Source organism: Harpia harpyja, chromosome 16 (genome assembly GCF_026419915.1).
Source record: "Harpia harpyja isolate bHarHar1 chromosome 16, bHarHar1 primary haplotype, whole genome shotgun sequence".
Lineage (NCBI taxonomy): Eukaryota > Metazoa > Chordata > Aves > Accipitriformes > Accipitridae > Harpia > Harpia harpyja.
The window spans coordinates 32,710,223-32,736,320 of record NC_068955.1 but is presented as its reverse complement, the minus strand read 5'-3'; the positions used below and the strand labels follow the sequence as shown (position 1 = coordinate 32,736,320).

Sequence of the window (26,098 nt, the reverse complement as noted above, 5' to 3'; positions counted from 1 at the left end):
TCTGATTTTGGCCAGATGGGCACTACGAGCTACAGCCGAGGCATGCCACGTGATGAGACCACGCTTCCCCTGCTGAACAAACGCGTCCCAGCCGGCCTCCCGCGGAGACGGAGCGTAAAGACATGCATGTGTAACCGCAGCTGCGTTGTAGCTGCACCAACTCCCAACAGCCGCGCCACAGCCACTTGCTGCATTTATCAGTACGTTAAAGTGCTGCCATGGGAATTAAACAGTACAGCCAGGCACACTCATGCTTTCACCGCATTTTATTTAACAACATGTTATTTTTCACTTATATTCAAGTGCAGAAGCTCCAATGTGTTCCAAATTTGCCCAGCACAGAGGGAACACAGGAAAAAAGAAAAAGTCCTTCCAATGGCAAACTAAGAACTTGTACTAACCTTTTCAAGGCAATTAAATAAACCAAATGAAGGTTCGTTCCTGTTTTCAAACAAGAGGTAGGGAGGCACGGGGAGAAGGAAACACTGGCAAATCTCATGGCATTAGATCCATCTCAAGAGAGATGATGAGATTGCTGCAATCCACACGGTGGAGGTTCCAGTCTGGCAGAGTCAAAGCTTTCTTAAGCCAAAGGTGGCTCCCAGCTGCTAGGCTGCAGTTAGGTGGGGTTTGTTTTTTCACAGTCTCTGTATTATTCAAAGTTTTGGAAGAGGACCAGGAGTAGGCAAATGCTGTCACAGTATCAAAAAGTCTTTCAAAAATGAGTTTGCTAGTGAGAAGAGTGTGGTTTGTAAAGGACAGACCGTTCACGTCGGGTTGCCGATCCAGCCGGCCGCACCACCTTGTTCATGAACGGTTCAAGAGGTAGGTGTGCTCAGACAGTGACCTTCTCCATTACGCTGTCCGCGACGTGCACCTCGTCGGCTTGCACCGTCACTGTGGCCGACTGGCCGCAGATATGCTGGTGGTCCTTCCAGTCCTGTGAGGGAAGAGCAGATGGAAAGGCCATGAAGAGAAAAGAGCCCTTGGAAAGTGCGCAGCCTGCAAAAGGACACTGGGCCCCAACAGAAGCCCTATTTGAGAAGCGCTTTCTCCAGCACAGCAGGGCTCTACTGCTCGGCCAAACAAGACTAATGACAGACAGGAAAGGAAAGGAACCACACACTGCGTCAATATTAGAGGTGGAATCAAACTAAGCAGAATGCTGGCTTCTCAACCCAAAAACCAAAACAGGACATCAATGTCAGTTAGGTCGTGGAAATGTTACTAAAACAGAGTCAAAACCTTGACTTAAACCCTCTCCTGAAAGCTCACTACAAGCTAGCACTCCTGAAGGACAGCGCCATACAAGGGGTCTTAGTTCAGCAATGGCAGAGGAGAGGAATACAATTCCTCCCAAGACTGACTGACTTTAACTTCCAGTCTGAACTAACAAAATACTCCTCTAGCTTCCTCGACCCAGAGGTTGCACATCACAGCTCACAAATACAGGAGGAATCTCAGGGAATCTGTTACTGACAAGCACTTCAAACTCTCCCACCCTATTACAGTGTGGAGCACCAGCTACAGGCATGGCAGATGTCCCCTCGGAAGTGACAAGCTGTCTAGGAGGAGGACAAAAGGTGACCACTTGGTGCCATTTCCCAATGCACTTTGTACTGAGGACAACAGGGTGGCGTTACTGTCCATGAGACGCCCGGGGAGGGGGCAGGTAGACTATGTAAGTTTTCTGCAAGGAGCATTTCTTCCTTCTTTGGATTTTTAATCTTTCTGCTATGCAGACAGGGAACTTGGCCACCGTTACACTTCATTACAGGCAAAAGGAAACAGTCAAAATTCTTCAGCTACTCAATACACCTGGCCTCAGCTGATTCAGACTGAACTTGGACAGCCCGCAGAACTGTAACCCTGGCTAAACTACATTATCCTTTCCTCTAAAGCGGGGTGCCAAGGGTCTTTGTAAGGAACCTGTGCAAAACATGAAGCACAGCAGCTTCCTCCACCGTACTTCCTCATACCTGTTTCCACCTCCCATGTTCAAAATCTTACAGTTTGTCCCACTGTATCATCTGTAAGCATCACAAATAATGTAAAGAGTAAGAGATCGGTGTCCTCAGTAACACAGCAGGAGCACAGGTACAGAGGAGTGTTCGGCTTACCAGGAAGTGGCAGGGAAGGGTTGTGAAAGTGCTCCCAGCTAGCTGGTCCCCACAGCTCACACAACGAGGTGTCCATGCCCTCATTTCTGGCGTTACTCTGATTTTTAGATCACCTTCGAGAAGGTGCGTGCAAATCTTGGGACCTTCCCTACCCATTTGATCCAGACCCTGACCTGCAGACCTGCCCATCACTGCAGTCTTGCTCGGAGATCCATTGGGCAGGGTGGGCTGGGGATGCTGGGGCTGCCGACCCATGCAAGGCTTGTGCTCTGCCTGCCTGTATGACACGTCAAGTTCTGCTGCCCGTTCCTCTCGCTGTGCTTACACTCATCAGGTAGCCGGCAGAGCCATCTGGCTCTCCCCAGGGTCACACAACCCTCTCCAGAAAACTGAATCTGCAACTCACAAACAAGCTTATACCTTGCGCTGGCAGAAAGTGGAGCAGTAGTTGACTTTGTGGCATCCTGTGCACTCGTTCGTTGCCTCACGACCACAGTTGACACAGGACTGCTGTGAAAATGGATGGCAAAGTGACCACGTCAGAGATAACAACAACAGGGATACCACTGAAATGTAATACAGGTGCTGTAATACAACGTGATGCAGGAGCAGTGGTAAAGCCCCCACTTCCCAATATATCCTCAACACACAAACACAAAACAAACAGGCCCCGTGGCTTCTAGACATGCTTTCAGAGACCCACTCTCCTCGCCATGTTAGCAGGGATCACTTTGGAAAATGAAACGCACCTCTGTTTTCCTTTCTGGTGGGCAGGAAGCCCTTCGAAACCGTGGGTGAGAGACCGAGCGGTCATGGAAATGTGTCCACAATACCACAGAGATGCCTCCCTCCACGTATCTCATCGGCCACAGCCAGGTTACTGCAGGCTTCAGCAGGAGTCAGTCTTAACCAAGGGCAGGTGTGTTCCAAACAGCCGTGTACAGGCTATGCACAGGCCATCAACACCCAAGCTCTGAGTTTCTCTCAAATTGAAAGTTTTAAAGGCAGATTTGGTTGGTGGGTTTGTTTGGTTTATAATCCTGCGTATCTCTGAGAGAGGGTCTGAGGAAGGACAACAGGAGTAGGCATAAAGATGGGACCCTTCCGTTTAATCTTCCCCTGTTCTTTGAGAGGAAAAAGGGATCTGCTCCTATGGGCTGAGCAGGCTGGTTCCTTTGCCAGTCGACAGCACGACTATATAAGTGGTGTCCCAACAGGGAAACAGAAGACAGAGGAGTAAAATTAAGAAGGCTGTAACAGGAGCAAGGACTTAAACCTAGAAGTAAGGCGAGATAGGATACACGGATGAAAAATCACACCTGATTTTAAAGGATGTTTTTGTGTCTGTCGCTTTAATCTTGTATCAGTGACACCAATTAACGTAACCTGTATATTTAGGTGGAAATATCATTGAACTACCACAAAAATAAGCACTTCACAGAGCATTCTGTTTCCAACTCATTAAATTACTGACAAATCATTAGCACGTCAGAGCAGCAGTGTGAGGCCGTGACAGGAAGCGTTTCTCGGCTGTGAAAGTATTGCAGGTGTTTTTAGTTCCACCAGCTCCTTCTCTCTTTTGAGCACAACCAACCTAACAATCAGCACCCTGCTTAACACCGAGTTCATCACACCATCTGCTCACATCTTACCAACGTACCTACAATTAACAATTGGTGTGACTGACCTATATTTGTATTCTTGATGTGCAGCTGGGGATTCAGGCCACAAAAAGGGGCTTAAAGCTGCTCTTTGGGACTTGCAAAGCCTGTCCCAAAGGGATACTTGATTGAGGCTGTTCATAACCTGTACAGTATTGGAAAATGTTGAAAATACACAGTGTGTGCACTTGTACCTGGACATCATAGAAAGACTACTGAATAACACATACACCTGTAAGGGCTTATATCATGGCTCCTGAACTAACTCAGCTCATGCTCCTATTCCGAAAGCCAGAGGGAACCATGCAGTTTTGAAAACCAGCTCACAGGACAAAAAGGAGGAGAGTTTCCTTCCTATCACACCTCAATCACAGCCATCCATTACAGCTGCAATACCATTACTCAGAGGTGAGTGAGATGATTGATTAACCTGGCCAGATGACGATAAAGGATTGTGAAAACCTGGAAGGCTTGGGAAAGGGGACACATTCTGCTCAAACAGAGCATTAGTCCTGCTAGGGAAAGCTCAGATCTCTGCCAGAAGGCAAGGCCAGATACAGAATACATGACTTCTGTAGCAATGATAAAAAACTTTGCATCTTTAAATGGAACAAGACAAAGAACACAGGAGTCCTCGTAAAATATGAGACATCCCCAGCTTACCTTGATGATGATTTCTGTTTTCCCATCCACATCTTCTGTTTGTTGAAATAACTGGTTCTGATATTGCTGCAAGGAAAAATACACCAGACTTGTCATTTCACAGCCAGAGTATGATGTGAGGGGTTGAAAAGGGTGCTCTGTATGGAGGGTCCCGACACTGAGCTTGCTTCTGGCAAGCCCAAAACTGCAGCTGAAGAGGAACCTCACTCTGCCCTTACAAGAGAGGGATACTATGCCCTTATGTGGAGACAGATGAAGAAGTCTGTGAGAGAACAGCCTGAGGTGACAAACTGCCAGTTAAGCACAGCCTTTACTCAAACCCCACTTTCCCTACTCCATCCAGCCAAGCACTCCTTCTTAAAACAGGTGGCTTAATTGCCACAAGGGAACTGCACCCCACACACATGAGAGCCTAAGAAGTTAGCACAGGAAACATGAGGAAAATGCCAAGGTAATAAGGCCAAGTGTCATCTTCTTGGGCCAAGTTTTGGGTCAAGTCCAGTGATCCTAATCCACTAACAGACAAAAGAGTCTGTAGGGATGGGCTTAGCCCAACAGAATGGATGAGAAAAAAAACCAGACAAAATTAACACATGCAAGACTTTAGAAACAGCATCAAACATAACCATTACTCCTGCCTTTAATAGAAGCATAAAAGGGCTTTCAAACAGTTTTTTAATTAATCAGTCCTCTGGAGGTGACTTTTAAAACACACTTGGGGTGTGTTGCACATTTACTTCAAACCAGTTCAAGCCCAACCAGGTGCTGCTCCACCTATTGCCTTGCGACGCTCAGCAGCCAATGCTGCTGAGACCGGAGTCCTAAACCAAAGGAATTCAAAACCAATCCCAATTTGATTATGTGCTAACCCTGATTTAAATTTATTAGGAACAGTTAAAAAGTAAGAAAAAAGCCAAAGCCCCACCTTCAGGCAAAGCAGGTTTATCCAGGAGTGAGTACGACCCAACATATAAGGAGATTAAAGGCTTAATTTATAAGTGTCTCTATGACCTGACATCACAGTATTTATTCTCCTGTGAAATCACAACCTTCAAAACCTTTATATTACCATGACACAAATTCAAATTAAAAACTCTAGGGAGACGGAGGAGGTGGCAGGGAAACCTCTTGCTGTAGACTGCAAGGGATGTGATTGGGTTCTGCCATTATTTGACAAATAGGCAAGACCGGGCTAATTAGCAAGACAGGACACATGCACAGCATCCCCAGTGCTTCCAGTACTGCACAGGCAAAGTGTGCATCACGTGTATGGAAATTTCAAAATTACTGCTTTGAAAACCAAAATTGTGTCCAAGCCATAAGCATTCTTGTGAAGACAGGGAATATACTGGCAAGCTTGAGATGTGGCCTCTGGCCTAAGAATCAGTCCTGCTGTGTCTCAGGAAGAAAATGACCTTGATTCTTGAGAGAATCACTAACATCAGTGAGCAGCGGCCCTGGAGAAGCTGGGACTCCACGCCTCGTGCCGCAGCCTCTGCCCTGTGCCACCCCACACACAGGCAGGGAACTGGGCTGGCAGGAAACTGCAGATTCTTCAGGAAAGGTTAAAACAAGGTTTCCACTGTTAAGTGAAAGACAAATGACCCATGTTAAGAGTACTGGCCTAGGAAGACTGCATAATGTTTCTGAACTTCTTTTTAGTGAAGAAAGCGGAAATACAGATGCCAAAACATGCAGTGAGCTGGCATTTCAAGCCAGCTTGAAACCCTCTGCACACAAAATCCCTGCTAGCACTGTTCCCTCTGCAACAGCCCATACAGAGACAGTGCCAGGGCTGAACACGCTGAATTCCAGTTCTGAGAAAGTGCTGCAGCTCCAGAATTAAAACCCTTCCCACCACCACACTCCACTTCATCCTCTGCAAGTGTGGCTACTCCTGTTCCCCAAGGAGATTGCCAATGAGAAAGACATCAAGAGGAAGTCCAGCCACCACCGTCCTTGTCTGAGCCACAGCAGCTCCTCCACCTCTGCTCTCAGGCCCCGAAACCTGCTGATGGAAACCACGCATTTAAACCCCCTCCTGCCTCCTTTTTATCTATCCCCATAGCGAGTCCTCTGGTTCTGCACAGACCATGGTGTGAAGAATTCAAGCCATGCAGAAACTATGGAGAAGGAAAAGGTGTGATAAGAGAGAGGATCAAGCCAGACACATCCAGATCTCTCACAAAAACAGCTGCAGAAGACTGTTAAACTCCAATTCTCAACTGTTTTCACTGCTACTTTGGAGTACACAAGCCATTATTTGCTTACTAGAGCTACTTTTCTTAAATGCTGACCCTTTTTAGGTTAATTTCATACTCTCCAGCCCTGAATTGTTTTAATCTTTCTAAAAAAGAATTCAGATGGTCCAGCTGTTAGCTGATTTAATCTTCCACCTTGTTTTCAAACGGGCTGGGCTCTGAAGGCATCACCGCATTACACAGAGGGCTATTTCAATTAAAACACGTCAGATTTTGACACTTGATTCTTTTAAATTTATACAGAAAAACTGTTTAACACATTTCCTGAATATCTTTATTATCTTCCAGCAATGTCTTCTGGCACAGAATTTGGTGAGTTCATGTATTGTCCCCCTCCTAAAGTTTAGCTGATATAAACGATGGCTTAACGCACACTCAAAAAAATTACATTGCCAAAGCACACAGACCTCTGTGTAAAGCACTTTCTTTAATCCATTCCTTTTGGGCCAGTCCTGCAAATTGTCAAATACCTCTTGCAAGAGACACTGAGCCTTTGTTGCCCCACTCACTCTCTTCCTAAATGTTTTTCCCTAAATCAAAAAATGCAGTAAACCCAACGTTCAGATAGTAACCAAAGGATCAGATACAGTCACAAGCTAATTAATAACGATGGTGGAGAACTTTTTCTTAACAGCTGCATGAAGTTCTGACAGAGCAGTTGTATATAATGAATCCCCATGCAAAATGCTGCCATTCAGAAAAAGCTTACAAATATTTCGATATTTTCATTTTTTGCAATAAGCATGACGCATTCTAGAAGTTAATATAAACACTGAGCTGGAGGGTTTATGGTTTGCTTTTCTTTCAGAATGTCATTCCCCAAGACTTCTAAGTAACATAAATGTAACTTACATTTGGTGTTTGCCAATATAAAGCCGTGCGCAGGCTGAGCACCAGGTGCATATGTGCCTATTGTTTACACACGGAAAGCACAAGGCTTATGGCCATCATCGTTTCTTAAACAGTCAGCTTCATGCCTGGAACTAACTCTGTGACAGCTCTGCTTATTAATTGAGGAGTTATCATCAACAGGCACATGTATATACTGCAGACAGCATATGCAACAGGAGAAGTACTTTTAACCACTTTCTTAGACTCTAGAACAATTTTGTTTCAAAAGAAATTATTGCAAAAGAGACATTTTCATAAATGCTGGAATTGTAGATTTTGGGTTTACAAATTGCCCTTATTTCCAGGACTTACAAGGTTAATGCTTTTTTTACACAGCTTTTTACCCAGCGATCCTACCCCTTTGCAAACTGGTATGCAAGCCCTCTGCGAAGGAAGTGTTTTCCTTGTTTTAAAGAGCAGGCTCTGAGGCCCAGAGAGGCCAAGGACTTACCCAGGGGCATCTAAATAACTTGTGGCAAAGACGGAAACAAAATTTAGAAGAGATCCTCGGTCTTGAAATTTGCCTAGCAAACCACGATCCTTAAACAAATGTACAGAAATTAAAAAGGACAAAGATAGCAACAGAGTGCATGTGAGGACTTCCAAATCACAAAATTATGTGCAAGAAAAGCTCTGTTGGTGAAGCCTTTAGCTCCAGCACTTCGAATCTGACCTATAGTTTCTTCAGAACAGCTAAGGATGTCACCAGACCCTGACACAGGGCGTTACATGGCTGTAACCGAACTAGTAGGGAGGCAGAGTGAAAAAAACCCCTATGTCAGAGGGGTGACAGAGTAGAAGACAAGTGTATTTTTCCGTATTTTCTCTAGTGGCCTATGAAGACAGGCATTGATATTCTGCTACTGTACAGCCTGACGCCTAAACGCTCAGGACTTCCCAATTCAGTCCCCCAGTTGCTTTTGAGGACTCTGTATCTAGGTATTGCCATGTGTTTGGAACTGCAATTAGGGATCCAACCCTCCTGCAAAATTCAGATTAGACATGCCATCTTAAGGAAGAAACATGACTGTAGATGCTTCTAATTTATGCTGCACTTATAATTTTTTACAGTTCTCCCTTGCTACATTTAGCAGACGCCCCTCCTGCCACAGTTCCTCTCTGATGTTGGCATTTCCACCTTCAAAACTATATAAACGAGGGGAATAAAGTATTCCTAAGAGTCCTTTGAATAGTCCTGGATAATACCATTAGCAAGCGCGACCAAAATGAACAGGGATGTCTGCTCTTTGACTTCACAGATAAGAACATAAGCGTACAGGCAGCACAAACGCCTCCCCCTGCTGAAAGAAAACTCAGAGCAAAAGCCTGCCTTCCACAGTTCAGAGCTCTGCAAGTCCCCCAAGCACTTACCACTGCTCAGTATAGAGTACAACTTCTGGTATTTAAAGCCAAGTCAAACAAACTGCTGCTATATGGGAGCAGACTGGCTCTTCTGTGATATTTAATGAATTCCAAAGCTCATTAAATAATTATAATAAGTGAAACACAATATAGTAAATGATTTGCAGTATACAACAAAGCATGTAAGCTGTGCTTAAAAATTCTTCATGCTTAATTTATTGCTGTCTAGGAAGACTGAAACAAAACTAGCATACAAGTAAGTTTTCTTATGTGTTTGCTGTTCTTGCCACTTCTCTACTCTGCTTAAACTTGGGGCCACTTCAGCCTTCCTCTGAAGGGCAGGTAAAGACAGTGCTGTCCCAAGTGCCCTGTCTTGCTCTTCTGTCGGAAGGCAGAGGCCATCTCCCTCTTTCACAGGGGTGACAGAGGGATATGGTCAGGGATACGAACAGTTACAAGATCAAAAGTGCTTGAACTCAACATCCTCAAGAGCTGGGACGCTGAACTGTGGGAATACCTCTGCACCGCTGTGAAAACTAAAGATATGTATTAGTTACAGTCATGGCAATGAAGTTTGTGTATCCAGTTGGGAACCAGCCTGCTCCCAAGAGATTTCTTTAATCCTGCTATGTATTAAGTCACTCTTCCAGGAATTGCTGAGTCTACAGCTCTATTATAATTTAATCTGTTGTACAGCCTTTGCTCTGCAGCTCTGATACAATGACACAACCTTTCACTTCTAAATACCTAGGAACATACTGCTGCACAGAAATTCTGCAAATTGGTGGCTCTCCTACAGAGAAGCATCCACACTGCTGCATTCACTGTCTCCACTCGTGCAAACGGAGGAGGTGGCGAGAAGGTTCCCCCAGTTTGTTAGCCCTTGGAAGTTCTGTCAGTGTAACAAACACAAAGTAGTGATGAAGCACCTATTTCCTTTGTATTAAATTCATCCAGCAAAAATCAACAACCACCAAGGTAGGAAGACACCTCTTTCTCCCTCTCACATACCTTAACTCTCAAAAAAAGCAGTTTGACCACACGCATACTCAGAGTGGGAAAGAGACTTGCATTACAAATCAGGAAAACATTCATGAAATCAGAAAAGCACCTTTGACCAACACAAAAGCAGACAGCCAATTATTTGACATTTATTGTAATTGCTCCCAATGCCAGCCCTGTACCCAGAAACCCAGAGTTTTTTCCAAAAATGGAATTCACTAGAAGGAATTCAGAAATAGCTATCTGCAGTATCATCCAGATGGTTCCAGAAGCTAGCACACAGCAGCAAGCTTGAGAATTGTTATTTGGATATTAAAAAAATAGCACCATAAGCAAGTGTTTTTATCAAAATACAAAAACTGTTGAGGTACCCATTACACAGTAAGAATGGTAAGACACACGAGTTGTGTAACTGGAGATTTGGTAGTTAGTGGGAAAGGGACATCCTCTGGAAACAAACACGTGCTCATCCTTGCCTTGTAAAGTCAGCACTTTAATCAATACACAGGAGTGAATTTAACCCCCATTCCCGGGGCAAGAAGAAACTAGAATTACATTGAAGTGAGCTGGATGTGGATCAGAGGGTGAGGGGAATGGACTCTGAACAACCATTCCAGAAACCACTGTAACGATAAACAGAAGGGAAGACAGCACATAAACTGGAAAAAGAGCAGAGAGCGAAGTTAAACAGTCAGATGTTCATCTCTAAACTGTGTCAAAGCTTCCAATTTTTCGGTATCCCGTGCTCTACACAGCTTTTTAGCAGCAGACGGCCCAAACTTGGACAGCAGCATGAATACCCATTCTGCCCAGGCGGAAGGCAGGGAAGAATTAGACTCTCAACGTATCACACACCTGCACATCAAGGATGCAGCGTACAGAAGAGTTTAGCAGAGACAACGTGGCAAAGAATATCAAAGACGCTGCAAGGACTGTCATAGGGGTTCTCAGTTCTCAGCAAAGTCTTCCCACACACATTTCTTCAAGGTCTCTTGCTGCACACTCGTGCCTATGAATTCAGTGGAAAGCTGACGTTAGCAATAACGCCGATGGCAACAGCAGATAGTGTGGTGTACAGGAAGGGAGTTCATCAGCTAACGACAATGACACCAGTTTCACAGAACATTGCCCCCCACCTCTCTCCCTCAAGTCCACGCCAGCAGCTGTGGATCTGGGGGAGAAGGGGAACACATTCAGCAGTGCATGGAGCCAGATTTGGGGTGCATGCATGAGCTGGTGTTAAGAAGAATCCAGGGTCCCTACCATGCATCAATTAAAGAGAAGAAAAGTAGGGAGAACAGGGCAGTCCTTGTAGATAATCCCTTACAGAGGAGAAAAGGGCCACTGGGTACAAGCCAATACTCCTGTAAAACCAGCCGGCCTTGCAGCCTTACCACAGGACTCATGTGAGATCAGCTTTGCTTGCACAATGCCCAGCAAGACACCTCTAAATTTTACTGCTTATCTTCCCCATAAACGCTATGGCTTGCTGTTCTTTTTATCCCTCTGCCTCTTTGGGCCATCGAAAGCCTCTTTGATAACCCCGCTCACTTGACATAAAGAAAGCAGCCACCGCACGGCCGAACGCTCACCATCTTTCCTATACCAGGAGTCAGTGCCCACGTCTCAGAAATTTAAGGATGGCTGATGGGACAGCTCAGGACTCATAACACCAAACAGTTTGTATTACTAGCCTGCTACCCACAGCTCTTGGAATCCCAGAGCACTCTATTCCTTTCCCCATGATACAAGTAACTCAGAAAGATTTCTCTTGGTAATACTGCTCTCAAGACATCGAGAAACAATTTCTAAGGGCTACCACTGTTACAGCCAGTGACAACCAGTCAGGTACTACTCTGTTCATCACTCAGCCAAAAAGATGCCTTTGGCTGAGTCTTCTCACCTCCTCTGGCATAATTACCTCTTTCCTCTCCACATCAGCTTGAATTTTTGCTTGTGTGACAGCAGCCTCACGGAAGGAGGAGCTGGCCTGTTTGGCCTGTTCAATGAGAGTCTTCAGCTGCTGGGCGGTGTTGAGCAATGAATTGACCATCTCTTCCAAGTACAGCCAGCTCCGCTGCTCCGTCACTTCCAGCCCATTCACCACCGAAGGGGATATGGCTTTGGTAGGGGTTGTGGGGGGCACCGCCAGGGCAGGGAGTGAGGTTAACACTGAATATAAAGAAAGAAAAAGAAAATGTATAGAACTAGGGCATTTCATTTCCATAAAGTGGGGGTTTGGGGGGGGGGTTTGTTGTGTTGTTTGGTTGCTTTTTTTTAAAATAGTGTCTGCAAACATTTCCAATCCAGCTAAGTTTTTGCTAAACAGACCTACCTTCTGTGACCCTAAGTGCACAGAATCGGCCTGTGCAGAACAAGCCCTTGGGGCACTCTCAAACCCAGAGGACAGAAGAACATGTACTCCTGACCCTATTGTTTACTCTGGGAAGGAATTAACACCTCCTAGCACTTCTGCAGATAGGCACAATTAAGCAGTGAAAGCAGCATTCCCAGGGACTCCACTATCATTACAATGTTCCACTTAATGTTTTCCCTTAACTATGGCTAAGTAAGGTTATAAGAAGTCATTCAGTGACCCAATACTTTTCTGAAATACCCTGATGTCACTATACAGGTGTCAATTCTCAGGCTGCAAAACTACAAAAAACAGGCACCAATCCACACCACACTCCCCTGCACTTCCTGAATTCTGATCTTAAGCATAACCCTGGCCCAAGACTGGAATAAAACCAAGACATTTATCATCACCTCAAAATTACATGTATTACAAACAGGCACTTTCCAGCTGGGTAGCCCTTTAGAAACCCCCTCAGTAACTGTAATTTCTTCGGACCCCTTCATCCTGGATCCTACCCATAAAATGAACTGTGGCCATAAAACACACACATACCACACTGAAACACCAAAAATTTTAACAAAAGGTATTCACAGCTATATGTATCTGTGTATATATATATATATATATATATATATATAAAAAAATATCCTGGGTAGTCTGAACAGCAATGCTCATTGCAGTTCTGAAACCTCGCCTTGCCTAATCCCAAAGGTGAGAGTGAATGTATACAGTCCAGATGGAAGCTTTAGCTTCAGACACTACATCTCCTGACATTTGCTTTACATTGACTGTGTTGGACCGTTTTCAAGAAAGAAATTTCTTGTCTACGGCCCTTTCATCCAGAATCCTAACTACAACTCTTCACTCTTCTATAAACTAGAGTGCAACAGGTGTGAAACAAAATACAACACAGAAGCCCAGTAAAACTTCTAAACATACTCCGAGGGCCATTAAAAGAAGAAAAAACCCTCCAATTACTGAGGTTTTGCAGCCTTTACTTTTTCATATCCTAACCATAACCTTAACAGTAACTGCAGTTTGTAGGAAGCCACCAGAACACAGCTAAACTCCTATTCTGGTAATCTAATCACACTCTTCTTGAACTTAGCTCCAGCCCCCTCAATTACCAGGGCTCTGCAGTCCTCCCTTTCCCAAAACCTGTGTTAGAAAACTGAAGTCCTAGAAAACCAATGTCTGTCTTAGCCTTACCTTTGCAAACGTTTCAAAAAAACAACAGTTATTCTGTCACTAAAACATCTACTTTTCACAACCCTAGGCTTGCATATACACTGTGAGACCACAATGTGAGGAAATTAATCTCGATCCAGGAACTTAACAATACACAGTATAAGCTCACCACAGGCAACATTTCCAGGAACAAATGTTATCTGGCTTTACTGGCCTTACTTTTCCAAAATTTAACTCTAACTCTAGCAATAAATACTCGCCATCTGCCATAGAATTAAGTCCAAGTCATTCATATCTACCAACAGCTGACCTCTAAATTCCTCACTAAATTGTTTACTAGAAAAAAAGAGGGCACCACCAACTTTGGGGCTGTGCAGTCTTATCATCCCAAGATCTATTAATAGTCTATTTCAGGATTTTTCCTCACATCTTTACGTAGGAGTTTCAGAATGATTCATCACACAAAAAAAGCAGTAAGTACTGCAGGCTGAGAAACCGCTTCCTTCCTGCATAGTTCTGCATTATCAGAGGAAGAGCTGTTAGTGTTCCAGGCACCAAAAGCCAATTAGCTTCCTTGATTTTTAAATAGTGAGTGACATGTTCATTTAAAAAATGCAGGACCATCCCAACTGATGGATGCTATGGCCCTCAGAGAAGCGTTGGGGAATGTAACTTCAGAAGCGCTGAGCCATTTAAATCCTGTTCGCATCCGGCCGGTGTGTGCTTTCCTTTTAGAAGCATTACTCTTAACACCTCTTGCGCCTCTGCCAGGCGGATTGTCCTCCAGCTCCGCCACTGCTGATGCTACCAAAAATAATGCACTAACACTGTCCTTGAGCATCTGCAGCATTGCGAGAGAGTGCCCTGCAAACAGCTGCCACTGCTGGGTACTGACCATTGTTTTCATTAAAATGGGCCATTATTGGACCCAGATTCTTTTCCTTGAAACCAGAGTTAAGAAATTTACTAAGCGGGAAGTTCTTGAACAAAACAAACCAAAACATACAGGTCTCAAAGGCACTTTATTCTAGTTTATTATCAGTCTCCCATCACAATCCGGTTTGGATGTCATTACAGATATTGGCATGCTGGTCTGTCTAAGGTGGCTCCAAAATGCAAGGCAGAAACAAGCCTCAACCCTCTCTCACTGAAGGATGGGGACACAGAATAGCAAACTGCAAAGCCTAGTTAAAGACACAGAACAGTAGACACCCCATTCAGGAAAAAATTCTTCTTGACTACACTTCAAATGGTACTTCAAATTCAACTGTAAATACTGTTCTGAGAAAAATCAGCTGTAAATACTGTCCTGAACAGCACTAGGCCAACACACTTTCCTGTATCAGGCTGCAATTCCAGCAGTTCCACCCACAGTGAACCTCTCCTTAGTAAAGCACCAGCAGATAAACAAGACTTTTGCAAGACTGCACTGAATACTGAGTATCTTCCAAGACAGCAACTAACTTAAGCGTATTAACACCTTAACTCTTTTCAAGTCATATCTGGTAGTTTTTCATGCAAGCAGCAAAAGCTAAAAGAATCCAGCACAGATTTGGAGAGAGAGATCAAGTCTCAAAACCCACGGTACTGTAGATCCCTGTGTGTTAGATGTGCGACCTTTTCTGACAGCGTTGCAAGTTCACCATACAGGTAAATGGACATTTTACACTCAACAGCCCTTAATTAAAATAGTAATTTCAATCAATTGCACATGACTGGTGTAGAACTATTTGCACTTAGATATAGGTAAGAGATAAACCAGTCTCTTATCAGTAGCTGTTTGCAGAAAAGCCTTTCCCGCTGCTACATTTCCAGCACAATATTTATCCCAGCATGGCATTTGATAACTTATCTAATGGGAATTACTTCCAATTCCTCATTTTAGCATAGGTATATCAGTCAAGAGAAAGTATTCACTGGTGAAAAAAAAATCAATGTTTAATTAGTAACATCACGATCTGACTAAGGCTTAAAACCAACAACAAGATTTCATTCTGGACAGAGCAGGAACACACTGTGCTGCTCTGAATAAGTAAATAAAAGGTCATACAGAGGGGAGAACACAGGCTTTAAAAAAGAAAGACTTCAGACTGCACAAAGGAATACGACATGTTTACATGATCTTTTCTTGATGTCTGAGAGAACAGTAACAGGGATCACAACTTGCTTGTCTTACAGCTTCTCTGCGTCAGCGAGATCAGTAAGTATCAGAGTAACTTCACAGAATCATAGAAACTGGAGAAGTAAAAGGCCTATAAATCACCTAATCCATCAGCCAGCCAGTGGCAGACTATTCCCTGCTGTATCTCTTGTCCAGGCTCGATAAAAACACATAAAGCAAGAGCAACACTCCAAGTCTGCAATTCCAGTTTCTTCCACACTTCCCGTTTCTATCAGTACCAGCAACACTCAAATAGCATTGTAGTTCACTTAATTTATCAGTCAGCTCTACAAATGAAAGGTCATTAAGTTTATGTAATATAACTACATTTGAAGAGATATTTGATAATCAGTTTAACCTGTCCTATCAAACACTAAAGGGCTGATTTGTATTTGTCATTTTTCATACCATCTTTTCTTTTTTTACTCCAGTCTATTCGACCACCGCAGGGCAGGCTCTCACTGCCACTTCTTAACCAGCATCTATCATTCCAGCACAAATGTCGGTGTTAAGGGATGGAAAACTGACATTGGATGCGAGAGCAGCACACCAAACCTGCCCAAAACTGCCTGCAGCATGTATCAGTGGATTCACAAAGAGACGTGAGAATTTTTAGAAAACCTTCTGTGACATAATTTTAAAGGGGATGGTCTCCTCAGATCAAAAACTAAATAAATGTTTAGCCACAGTGCCCAAGCGGTGACAAAAGCTTGAAGCAAAACTGTTAGGAAAGGCAGGGGACTGCAAGATGATTTAGGAAGCAGGATCACAACAGCCTCCTCTGGTAGAAATCAAAATTCTCAATAACAGAGTGAAAAACTTTCTGCAGAGTGGAAAATCTGCTTGCCCAAATCTTAATGACCACAAAACTTGTAAGCAAAACAGTGCAAAGTTTATTTTTCTGCCTCAATCTTTACCTTTGCTGAGAAAGAAGATTAGAGAGTAAATTCAAGCACTGCTAGCTGTGCCTCACATGACGGACATAAAACATACCAATTTTGGGATGAGATGTTGGCAGTGCAGCTTCAGGAAAAGGTGAAATCTGACAGTTGTCCTGGTAACTTGGATAGTGAGGTTCTGGGTGATTCACCCGGCAAGGCTGCTGGACATTGGTATCTTGAACTGCAGAAGAACAACAGCATTACGAATCACTGTGTAACATAGCTGTCAGGCATTTCTTATGCTTCTTTCACCCATATTTTTTTTACTTTTTATACAAGGTCCTACAGTCTATGATAATTCCAGGGGTTGCAAATGAGAAACAGTAGCATGATCTTACACAGTTAGCAAGCAAGGCAACCTTGTACTGATTTCGTCTCTCTCTGCTTTAACTTTTAAAGGCGAAGGTTACTGCTGGCTTCCCTCCTGCATACCTATATATTTACAACAATCATAGGACTCCAGACTATGGTTCTCAGAGCAGGACAGTTCCCTCAGCAGAGCTCACAACCCCATGTGTGAATTAAACGGAAAGAACTGAAAAATATGTCATGCATTTATGTTTTGTTTGATTTATTCTGGCATTTTTCAGCATTTATTCAGCACTTTTCACTTAGTTTCAACACTTGGCTAGTTTTCTTTTTTTTGGTAGTATTCTAGGACAAAGGAGGAGTGAAAAAAATGGCAGAGATGACCATAAAACCCTAGAAATCAGCAGAGGTGTACATTAGCAGCTGCAACATCTGGACAAAACTTCGAACTTCTTTTGTGCAACTGGTAAGATTTCAAGCTGCTGAAATCATTTCAAAGGAAGGACAGCAGGTTACGCATAGCCTCTCTGTAAGCTCTTGAGAAAGAAATCCTTCATGCAGCATTCAAAATGCTTCTTTCTATAGCAATGGGTGTCCAAACCTTTTTTCCTCCTTCTCACAGATGTCTAGCAGACATACACCTGAACTCTTACCAGTGGCTCCAGTGAAAACATCACCCTGGGACGGACTTTCCGAGATAATTGCTGTGGCTTCCACTGTCGATGTACGGTCAAATGTCAGAGCACCGGAGGTAGTGATCTGTCCAGAAGGAGTCACGGTGACTGGAAATATTAGAAGTACTTTCATAATTAACACTCAGCGCGGAGGCCTTGGTTGTTTAGCTGTTGATACCCCTGTTCTGAATCATCCGACGTCAGAGAACTCACAGATCAGTAAATGGCCTTTGATAATCCAAGTTCGGATCATGCCTATGACCAACACAATTGGAAATGGGAATAAAAGTCCCATTTGGCTTCCAAAGGCACTGCTGCCCTCCTGCAGGCCTCTGTTTATTCTCTGGGTGTACGAGGCCAGAATGTTCACTTACAACATACTGCCTCCCAAATCACCACCTTTTCAATTATTATATGAGCAATAACTTAACACCTGCCATAAAGGTTCAGTGGGACCACAAAACCCATCAGTTTCTGGCTGATCCTAATTTATTACAACTTTAGCAAGGGTGGTTCTTACTACTTTAATCAACATAAAAAACCTGTGGATTGCAACTAATTCTATGACAGTTTGGTTAGCTGGACAATTTTAGCTGTCTATCTACACAGAGTGATAGATTGATTGGCCAATGCAAGGAACAAGTCACAAAATCCTTTTGGATTAATATACTTGACTGGCTCCAAAATATTTAAAACCCTTTTTTTAAATAGGATTCATTAATTTGGCACCATTAACTGGTAATGGGCTGATTCTGTGGCACACTGCTCAGCCAGAAGGATCTTTTCGCAAACAATAATTTGATTTTAAGACACTGAGGCTACAGATTCGTGTCTGGTGAAATATGTGACTACTACCAAAACAAGCGGTCCTCCTCTCTCCCGATGCCAGCATGAGCAAACATACCACCTCACAGTACCTCACATTAACTAACCAACGAAGATTAAACCTCTTTGAGGGATTAAAAAAAACCCCCAGAACTCTATAGAATCCTTGCGTTTCTCTTCCTGCTGCTGCTGCTGGTAATCTAATCTTACTTTTGGCTGTTCTTTTTTGGATTTCTGTTGCTTCCTCCTCAATCACTTTGTAATGTTACCATCCAGATGATGCTAGTGTGATGAGAGCAGGAGGACACATGAATGTGATGGGAACGTGTGAGCTGGATCAGCTTGCAAATTAATTTCTGTTCTCACACAGATGGTTTGACGATCAAAAACAGTAAGTAACAAAGCGTGTCCTGAATGTTAGAGAGAAATTTGCAGATGAAAGCGTCACCTTCTGCCTCTTTCATTAACAACTTCCAGGCTCTGGATTTCATTCCAGCTGCTTAGAGCCTACTTTTCTATGTATTTCAAGAAATAGCACAAATGTTACTCCATAGCCCCACCAGCTTCTAAAGGACAAAAACCAAGCTCAGGGGATGGCATGGAGATTTCCGGCAGAGCAGAGAAGGGCCAGCCTTCCCCTCAACCTAATTTTAACAGCAGGCAATTTCTCAATTGTCATTTGTGAAACACCTACTTGAAACCCACTACAGATCAAGGCCAGGACTCCACAACTTCCCCTACGATGCCAGGCTGAGAGAGCAGGTAGAGGAGGGAAATACAATCCAGACCTCTCTCAGAACAAAATATGAACCCTACTGCTCACTGCAAAAGGATGTTAAGACACTTAAAACCGAGTCTCCTGGAGGTCTTGAGTTGCACTTTTTCCTACTCGGCTTGCAGTTGCAATGTGGCAACACTGTGCTAGTTTCTACAAAATAGGAAGTGAAAACAGCTAAAGACGCTGAGCCAATAAAACTATCCAATGAAAAGGAAGTGGCAAAAAAATAAGACATTTTCCTCAGTTGGCTAGTTCCAGGGGGCCACTGATAGACATAAAACATCTAGTGTGGCAATTCTTCATCAAAAAAGGGAAGCAATTTTTACCAAAGAACCTACATGTAGTAGCAGCTGTGGCAGGAAGCAGAGTGATGTTTTTGGGGCAATCCTTCTTCACTGGAGTTGCAGGCATTTCATTTTCTTTTTTCCGCCTTTTATATGGTACAAAGAGTCGTACAGGACCACTCTAGGCAAAACACATACAAAAAAAAAGAGAAAGAAAAAAGGAAAAGGCATTAGCTGAGGCATGTCTTTGGGGACTCTGGGTTTACTTCTCATCTTTCCAGATGCAGCTAAGGTCAAGCAGCATGTATTCCCACACAGGATGTGTGTTTGCAACAATTGACCAAAAACCTTCTACTCCTCCAGACCAAAAGAGCTCCGTCAAAAAAAAGTTACGCTCAGCTCCCTCCAGCTGAAGAGGTACAGATTCAGCATCTTCCCACTATTATTTAAGGAGCAGAACTGGTCAAATAATTGACTGCTGACCAAAGTGGCGGAAGAAAATAGAACAAGAGTGAGGAGAAGACAGGAAACGGTTACTTTCAGGTCTAGGAAACAAGCAAATCATCCAGTTCATAGCAGAAAAGAAATGCAAAACGTGACTTCAAGTCAAGCTAAAGACTTCTGCTTTCAGGACTTTAACCTCATTGTTGAAACAAACAAACAACAAACCAAACCCCAAACCAACCAACCAACCAACCAAAAAACCCAAGCAGTTTAATATGAAAATATGGATCCAACACAGAGTATTACATTACTTCCTTACAAAAACATTTTTCCAGCTCAAAAAATTGTGAAATTTGAGTAAAAAAATCACAAATAGCTTTGACATCTCCAAAAGGCATTTTACATAAATACATTCTTTAGAAAAGAAAAAAAAGAAGAAAAAAAGCATTAACTATCACACAGTTTTACTGAGGCTGCTGTGCAATAGTGCTAGCCGTTCCTTATCTCCTTTCTTTATGAAGCGTGGACAAAGTACGCTGCAACTACAGTACTTGTGAACATTTCTAGGACACTCAAGACCTGCTCACAAATGGCTGTGGCAGCTTGACTGATTGTTTGTAAACTAACGGATATAAAACCTACAACTCACCAGAGTCATGTCATCACAGCAGGCAGCACAAGTACAAGAGGCAGCATGAGGATTTAAAATCCCATCCTGAAATTAGAAGATTACTAGTTCAGCATTAGTCACCAAAACCACCAAGAGCACGACTGTATTCTGCTAGAAGATTCAGACAGCTCCCAAGAGACGTACCCATTCCCTCCTAGGGACCCTATGCAATAACAGAGAGGCCAGATCCTCTACATCATGGTGATGGGGTGAGCAGATGGGAAGACAGTGAAGGAAGAACAAACAATTTTCAAAACAAAAGGCAAGAATATGTGAATTTGAGACTTTGTAAACTTTCTGCCCAAGCAGAAATCAACCATAATGGCAATGCCAAATTCTCCATGAGACTCCTGGACACTGCAGGAAGTAAAGGACCCAAAGCAATCCTCAGTAAATGGTGCAAGTGAAGAATATGTTTGTCAGGCAAACAGAATTAAGCAGATCGGGATATTGGATTACAGTATCATGGGTGAGAGCTCACGTCTCAATTTCTGTGATACAGCTCAAGGCTGGACTTCATCCTGCATAAACTGTAACCCCTTTTCAAGTATAAGCAAGATTTGTATTGTGCTATTTGAAAACACATCTAGAAAAATTCCTCTCACATCACTGATTCTCAACCAAATCAAAATGTTGCTTCCGAGTTGCCCCACGGCACCATCACACATCACTCTGCAGAGGCACCATGCACGGCTTGGACTGCAGTGCTGGTCAGACTCTGTCCAGACTCCACCTGTCCCTTCCAGCAGAAAGGAGGAAGCAAACTTAACCTTACGTGAATAAGGCACTGCAGTGGCCTCCCAGCATAGCGGATGCTCCTCTTCCAGTCTTTGCTGCTGGCTCGTCCCGCCATAGCTTCAAATTCAGTGGGGCTGTACCAGTTGTCCCCTTGCTTAATGCACCTACCACGGCCTCCTGAAATAAAACAGAAGACAGACATTGTTAGCAAAGGTTAAGAATCATCTTGCCACTTTCCCAAAGAAGTAAATACTGAAATTGCTGGACAAAATAGCAGTTAATCTATAGCAATCACCAGATATGCCCATCTGCTACTTCTCATCACCCTAGGATAACCATGCCCATTTATTATTTTGGCTGTGACAATGACAGTGCACGTTTGGAGAGCTCCAACTTTGGGCCTCACCAATGCATCAAAAGACTAGAAAAAATTACTCATCCACAAGAAGGATAAGTCTTTCTTGGATAAACATGAATTTAAGCCCTTCCTTAATTTGCACTTAAATTTCTAATCTTTCTGGTCATGAAGAAAACAGTCTATCCATGAAGCAACCACTGTGCTGTGCAGTCAGGCTTGCTGACAGACAATTTCTGCTGCTGCTTCTTCAGTTTTCCCACAGAGATAAAAGAGAAGAGGAGGGGCTAAGGCAGCTAAGGAGTCCCATTAGGAGACAAGCGCTCTATTTTCTGTTCCAGCAGGGATTCTGTAGAGCTTCATAGAAACACCGGTCTACTTCTGAGACAAAAAGAACGTTAGAGAGGTCCGCCTATTACCAGGGAGACACACTGCACAGCAGCCTGTATCTTCACAGATTTAAGAAAAAAAAAGTTTAAAAGCCTCTGAAGAAAGAGCAAAACAGAAAAGAACAATAATATCGAAAGAGACTAGGCTGGCTAGGAAACTGTCTTTTTTTTCCTCACGATCGGCCCTTAAAAGTAGCCTGATTAAAAGAAGAGTGCACCAAGTGAAGAAGGAGACGTGACACTTCCTCACCCAGGAAGGTTGTTGTTACCTGAGCCGAGTCTGTTTTTATAGAGAATGCCACTGATATTCCGGCATCTCACCGGGAGCTCGTTCTCATACACAGATGGGTCCCAGTTATACTTGGTTCCAGTTTTTTCTTGGACAGATGTTAAAGGGGTAGGAGGAGATTGCGGTCCTTTGAAAAAAAGAGAAGAAAGGTGACAGCAACTAAAAAGCACACTGGCTATACCTTCACACGCTCAGCTCAGCTAGGGCAACAGCGTCAAGTGGTTAACTGAAGCAGCTGACACCTCTCCACAGCAATGTGAGTTACACGGTGCACCACAAAAAATTCAACTTGAACGTTCTGAAAATGACTGAAAATAAAGCAAACCGCATCTTAGGCAACACGATCTAACAGCGCATTAAGCGCTGAGGTTGTAACCTGCAGTGGTGTAAGCAGCTGGCTGGATCTTCCCCTTCCCTGAGGCCGATCCTGTAACGTGTTTTGGACCGCTGAAGATTTGCCATGCCATCTTGTGGGCAGAAAGGAAACTGCCAAGCAGCCGTGAACAAAACCTTAGCAATAAAGACACCAGCTATTGTGACGCTTAAATATCGGCAAGCGGCCTGAATGGAGATAAAACTATATTCAAGGACCCTTTAAAAAGAACCCACATGCAGAAATAGAAGACTCATATTTTTATTATCGATATTAAAATGATCCATCTGCCTTTGGGGGTGGGATGGGTGTAGAAAGGCATGCGACAGCCCAGCTGCAGGGCAAGATTTTTCAAGAAGCTTATTTGCAAGGGTTAGGGCAAAGAATTAGAAAATGAAATATATTTCTGACAAAAAAAAACCCGAAAAAGCAAGTATTCTTCTACTCCCAAGAAATACAAGAATTACCATGTGAAGAGGGGACAAATGATCTTTATAAGGCAACTGCATAATATTATGCACATAATGTTTTTTAATCCTAGCAACACAATTAAAATGGAGAAAAAGCAACCCCTCCGGGAGAACGACACTTCAAAAACAGATTGCCTTATACCTGGTGTGAGAGGTGCTGATGGCCCCTTCAACCCTGTGGTTTCTACAATGCTGCCGTCTGTGTGAACCACAATGAGAGTGGCTTTTTCAGTATTCAAGCTGTCCCCAATTTGGAGGGCCGTTCTCCCAGACTATAGAAGAAATAAAGAGTTTTAATTGATTGAGTTAAAATACCACCGTATTTTAGCGTTCCCCCAAATCTTCTCAAAGGCACCCTAAAACACCAATCGGTATGGCAGTTATTAGGTTAGTTTTTGAGGTTTCAGCCAACCAAATTCAAAGCTTACATGTTCTAGGTCATCCGTTCCATTACAGAATGAGTATATGGGGGTGGAAAGGTAAAAAACCTCTTGAAGTGATAAAGAAAAAACTGTATGTCCCCCAGCTAACCATTTTGTGGCTTAAAGCCTGTATACTGCAACAAAAACGTATCTTTGACCTTACTACAGCTTGAACACAAACTGAGCTCTTCATTTACACTAAGAAAGTACATGGGACTTTGCTAAGGCCCTCAAATGAAAGAACAGACTTACCAGCACATGTCCTGAAATTGAAGCTGCATTTGCCACTGATGTAGTGAAAACATTGTCTGCGGAGGCACCAACGTTGGCTACTGTCACTGTGGTAACTTCTGAAATGTAAACCAGACATGGAGTTAACATTCTGCTGTATCCAGAGAGCCTGGTAAGACAGCTAAACATCATAAAATATAATTGCATTTCCTTCTTCCTATTCAAAATTAATTTTATTTTACATGACAACTTTAAGTTGTTATAAACACAATCATACTGATTTTTATTAAGCTTTGGGCTGAATGTGCTTTAACCTCCTTGTGACCGCAACAGTAGTTATCAGCATGGGATGAACTAAGGGAAAAATGAATATTGCATCTGTACTAAAAAAAACTCAAACTGTGATGCTTTTTATTAAAAGAGGGGTGGCTGGCAAACATCAAGATAAAGAGGACAACTGCCTCTCTCTCTGCCATATATTAATTTCTAGGGAGCCATTACCTATGCGCTTGGCCTGGTTAAAAACCGTCCAAACTTACAGCCACATGTTTCTATGATGTGTAGCGTATCTGATTGCGTAGCTAAAATCAGAGGTTTTGCAGTACCACACACGGGCCAAGAGTGAAAAAACAACACTGAACCTCACATGGAGATACCCATCTAGGTATGAAGGGCTCTGAAATTCTCTGCCTATCGGAGCTTGCCTTCAAAATTCTGCACGTTTCGGGGCACTTTGTTCACGGGACAGAGGGTCAACGTAATTCTGGATGCACAAAAGCATCTCTTGCTCATTTTACTTTACGTTATGGAGTGTAGAAGCGAGGAGCGTGTAATTTCCTAAGCGCGCGGGGGTGACTCAAGCCTCAGCTCGGACCCGCCATTTCTTCACCTCACCCGCTGAGGTAAATGACTGCATGTGTAGGCCAGACAGGCGGCAGCGCTGCAGGGAGCCGGGGGGGATGAACCAACGGCCGGGGCTGCCGGCTCCAACCCCGGCAGACCCGACCTCCAGAGGTGTCTGTGGGGGCCGAGGGGCAGGGAGCACCCACTGCGGGGCAGGACCTTCCCCGTCAGCCCCGGGCAGAGCGGCCGGGGCGGGAAAACGCTGCCGCCGGGGCTGAGGCGACGGGGGGTGGGGGCTGAGGGGAGCTGCGCATGCGCAGTCCGCCCGCCCTGACCTGCGAAGGCGGCGGCAGCGGCCTCGTCGGCGCTCGGTAAGGGCTCGGTTCCCATCTCGATGTGCTCGGCATCTGCCGCCATCACCGTCACCGCAGTCACCTGCGCCGCCGCCGCCGCCTCCTCCTCCTCGGGCTCCGGCTCCGCCTCCGAGTCTGAGTCCGAGGCCGCCGCTCGCTGCGGCGACGGCTGCTGCTGTTGCTGCTGCTGTTGGGGTCTTTCCGCAGCCGCCACTGCGGCTGCCGCCGCCGCCGCTGCCGCCGCCTCCGCTAAGCCCAGCTGTTTCGCCGCCGAGTCGGCGTCCTCCATCCGAGGCGGCCGGCGGGCGGGGGGGAGCCGAGCCCGCCCGAGCGGGCCCCAATGCCCGCCGCTCCCCCCCCCCCCCGCCCCGAAGGCCGCCGCTGAGGAGGGTCCCGCGGGGGGGGAAGGGGGGGGCGGCGGGGTGGTGGGGGGGGGGGGGGTGGTCCGGTCCTCCGAGGTCACTGGAGCGCTTTTCGGCGGGCGGCCGAGGGGTGCCGAGCTCGCCCGAGTGCTTCCGAAGGTGTTGCCCGGGCGGAATCGAGCGTTTCCGAACCGCTTCCGATGGTGCCCGAAGTGTCCCGAGTCTTCCCAGGCCTCGTCCGAAGGCGATCGATGGTTCCCGACGAGCGGGGCCCGCGTTTCCTGCTGGCTGGCCAATCCCAAGGCAGGACGCAGCCGAGCCCGGCCGAGTCCGTGGAAGCGCGGCCCGAAGCGATACCTGACAGATCGGCTGGGGAAGCCGAGCGCGCCCGAACAGGGCCGAGTCCCCGAGCGGTCCGGCCCAGAGGGTCGAAGAATCCCGAGCTCGCCCGAGTCTTTTCCGATCCTGCCCGAAGGCGGGTGAGGCGGGCGCGAGGAAAGCCGATCTGTTCCGAGTCCTCTCCGATCGCGTCCGAATTCCCCTTCGCCGGCCCGAACGGAGACGCCCGAACGGGCAGAGCCCGAATCCGCCCGAAAGCGACCGAACCGGGCCGAGCGCTCCGATCTCACCCGAAGGCAGAGGGGGCGGGGTGGGGGGGTGGGGAGGGGGGGGGTGTGCAG

The 26,098-nt window shown here is 44.9% G+C and overlaps 1 protein-coding gene across 3 annotated transcripts; it reads right to left on the bottom strand.

Moving 5' to 3' along the window:
- Positions 1-248: 248 nt before the first annotated feature.
- On the bottom strand, positions 249-26,066 carry DEAF1 (DEAF1 transcription factor). 3 transcript variants are annotated; one of them, XM_052810762.1, is made up of 13 exons: positions 25,039-26,066; positions 23,882-23,979; positions 23,350-23,479; positions 22,345-22,491; positions 21,369-21,508; positions 20,573-20,638; positions 19,534-19,660; positions 17,572-17,700; positions 16,662-16,790; positions 11,882-12,132; positions 4,445-4,510; positions 2,541-2,630; positions 249-940 (listed from the first exon to the last, which is right to left on the bottom strand). In XM_052810762.1, the coding sequence occupies exons 1-13, from the start codon at positions 25,343-25,345 to the stop codon at positions 836-838; spliced, it is 1,785 nt and encodes a 594-aa protein (XP_052666722.1). In that variant the 5' UTR covers positions 25,346-26,066; the 3' UTR covers positions 249-835. The 3 variants fall into 3 exon arrangements, 2 of the variants coding, with proteins under 2 accessions (XP_052666722.1, XP_052666723.1); XM_052810763.1 differs by having other exon boundaries at positions 2,541-2,627; XR_008238668.1 differs by lacking the exon at positions 249-940 and adding an exon at positions 10,816-10,969 and having other exon boundaries at positions 2,577-2,630.
- Positions 26,067-26,098: the final 32 nt, after the last annotated feature.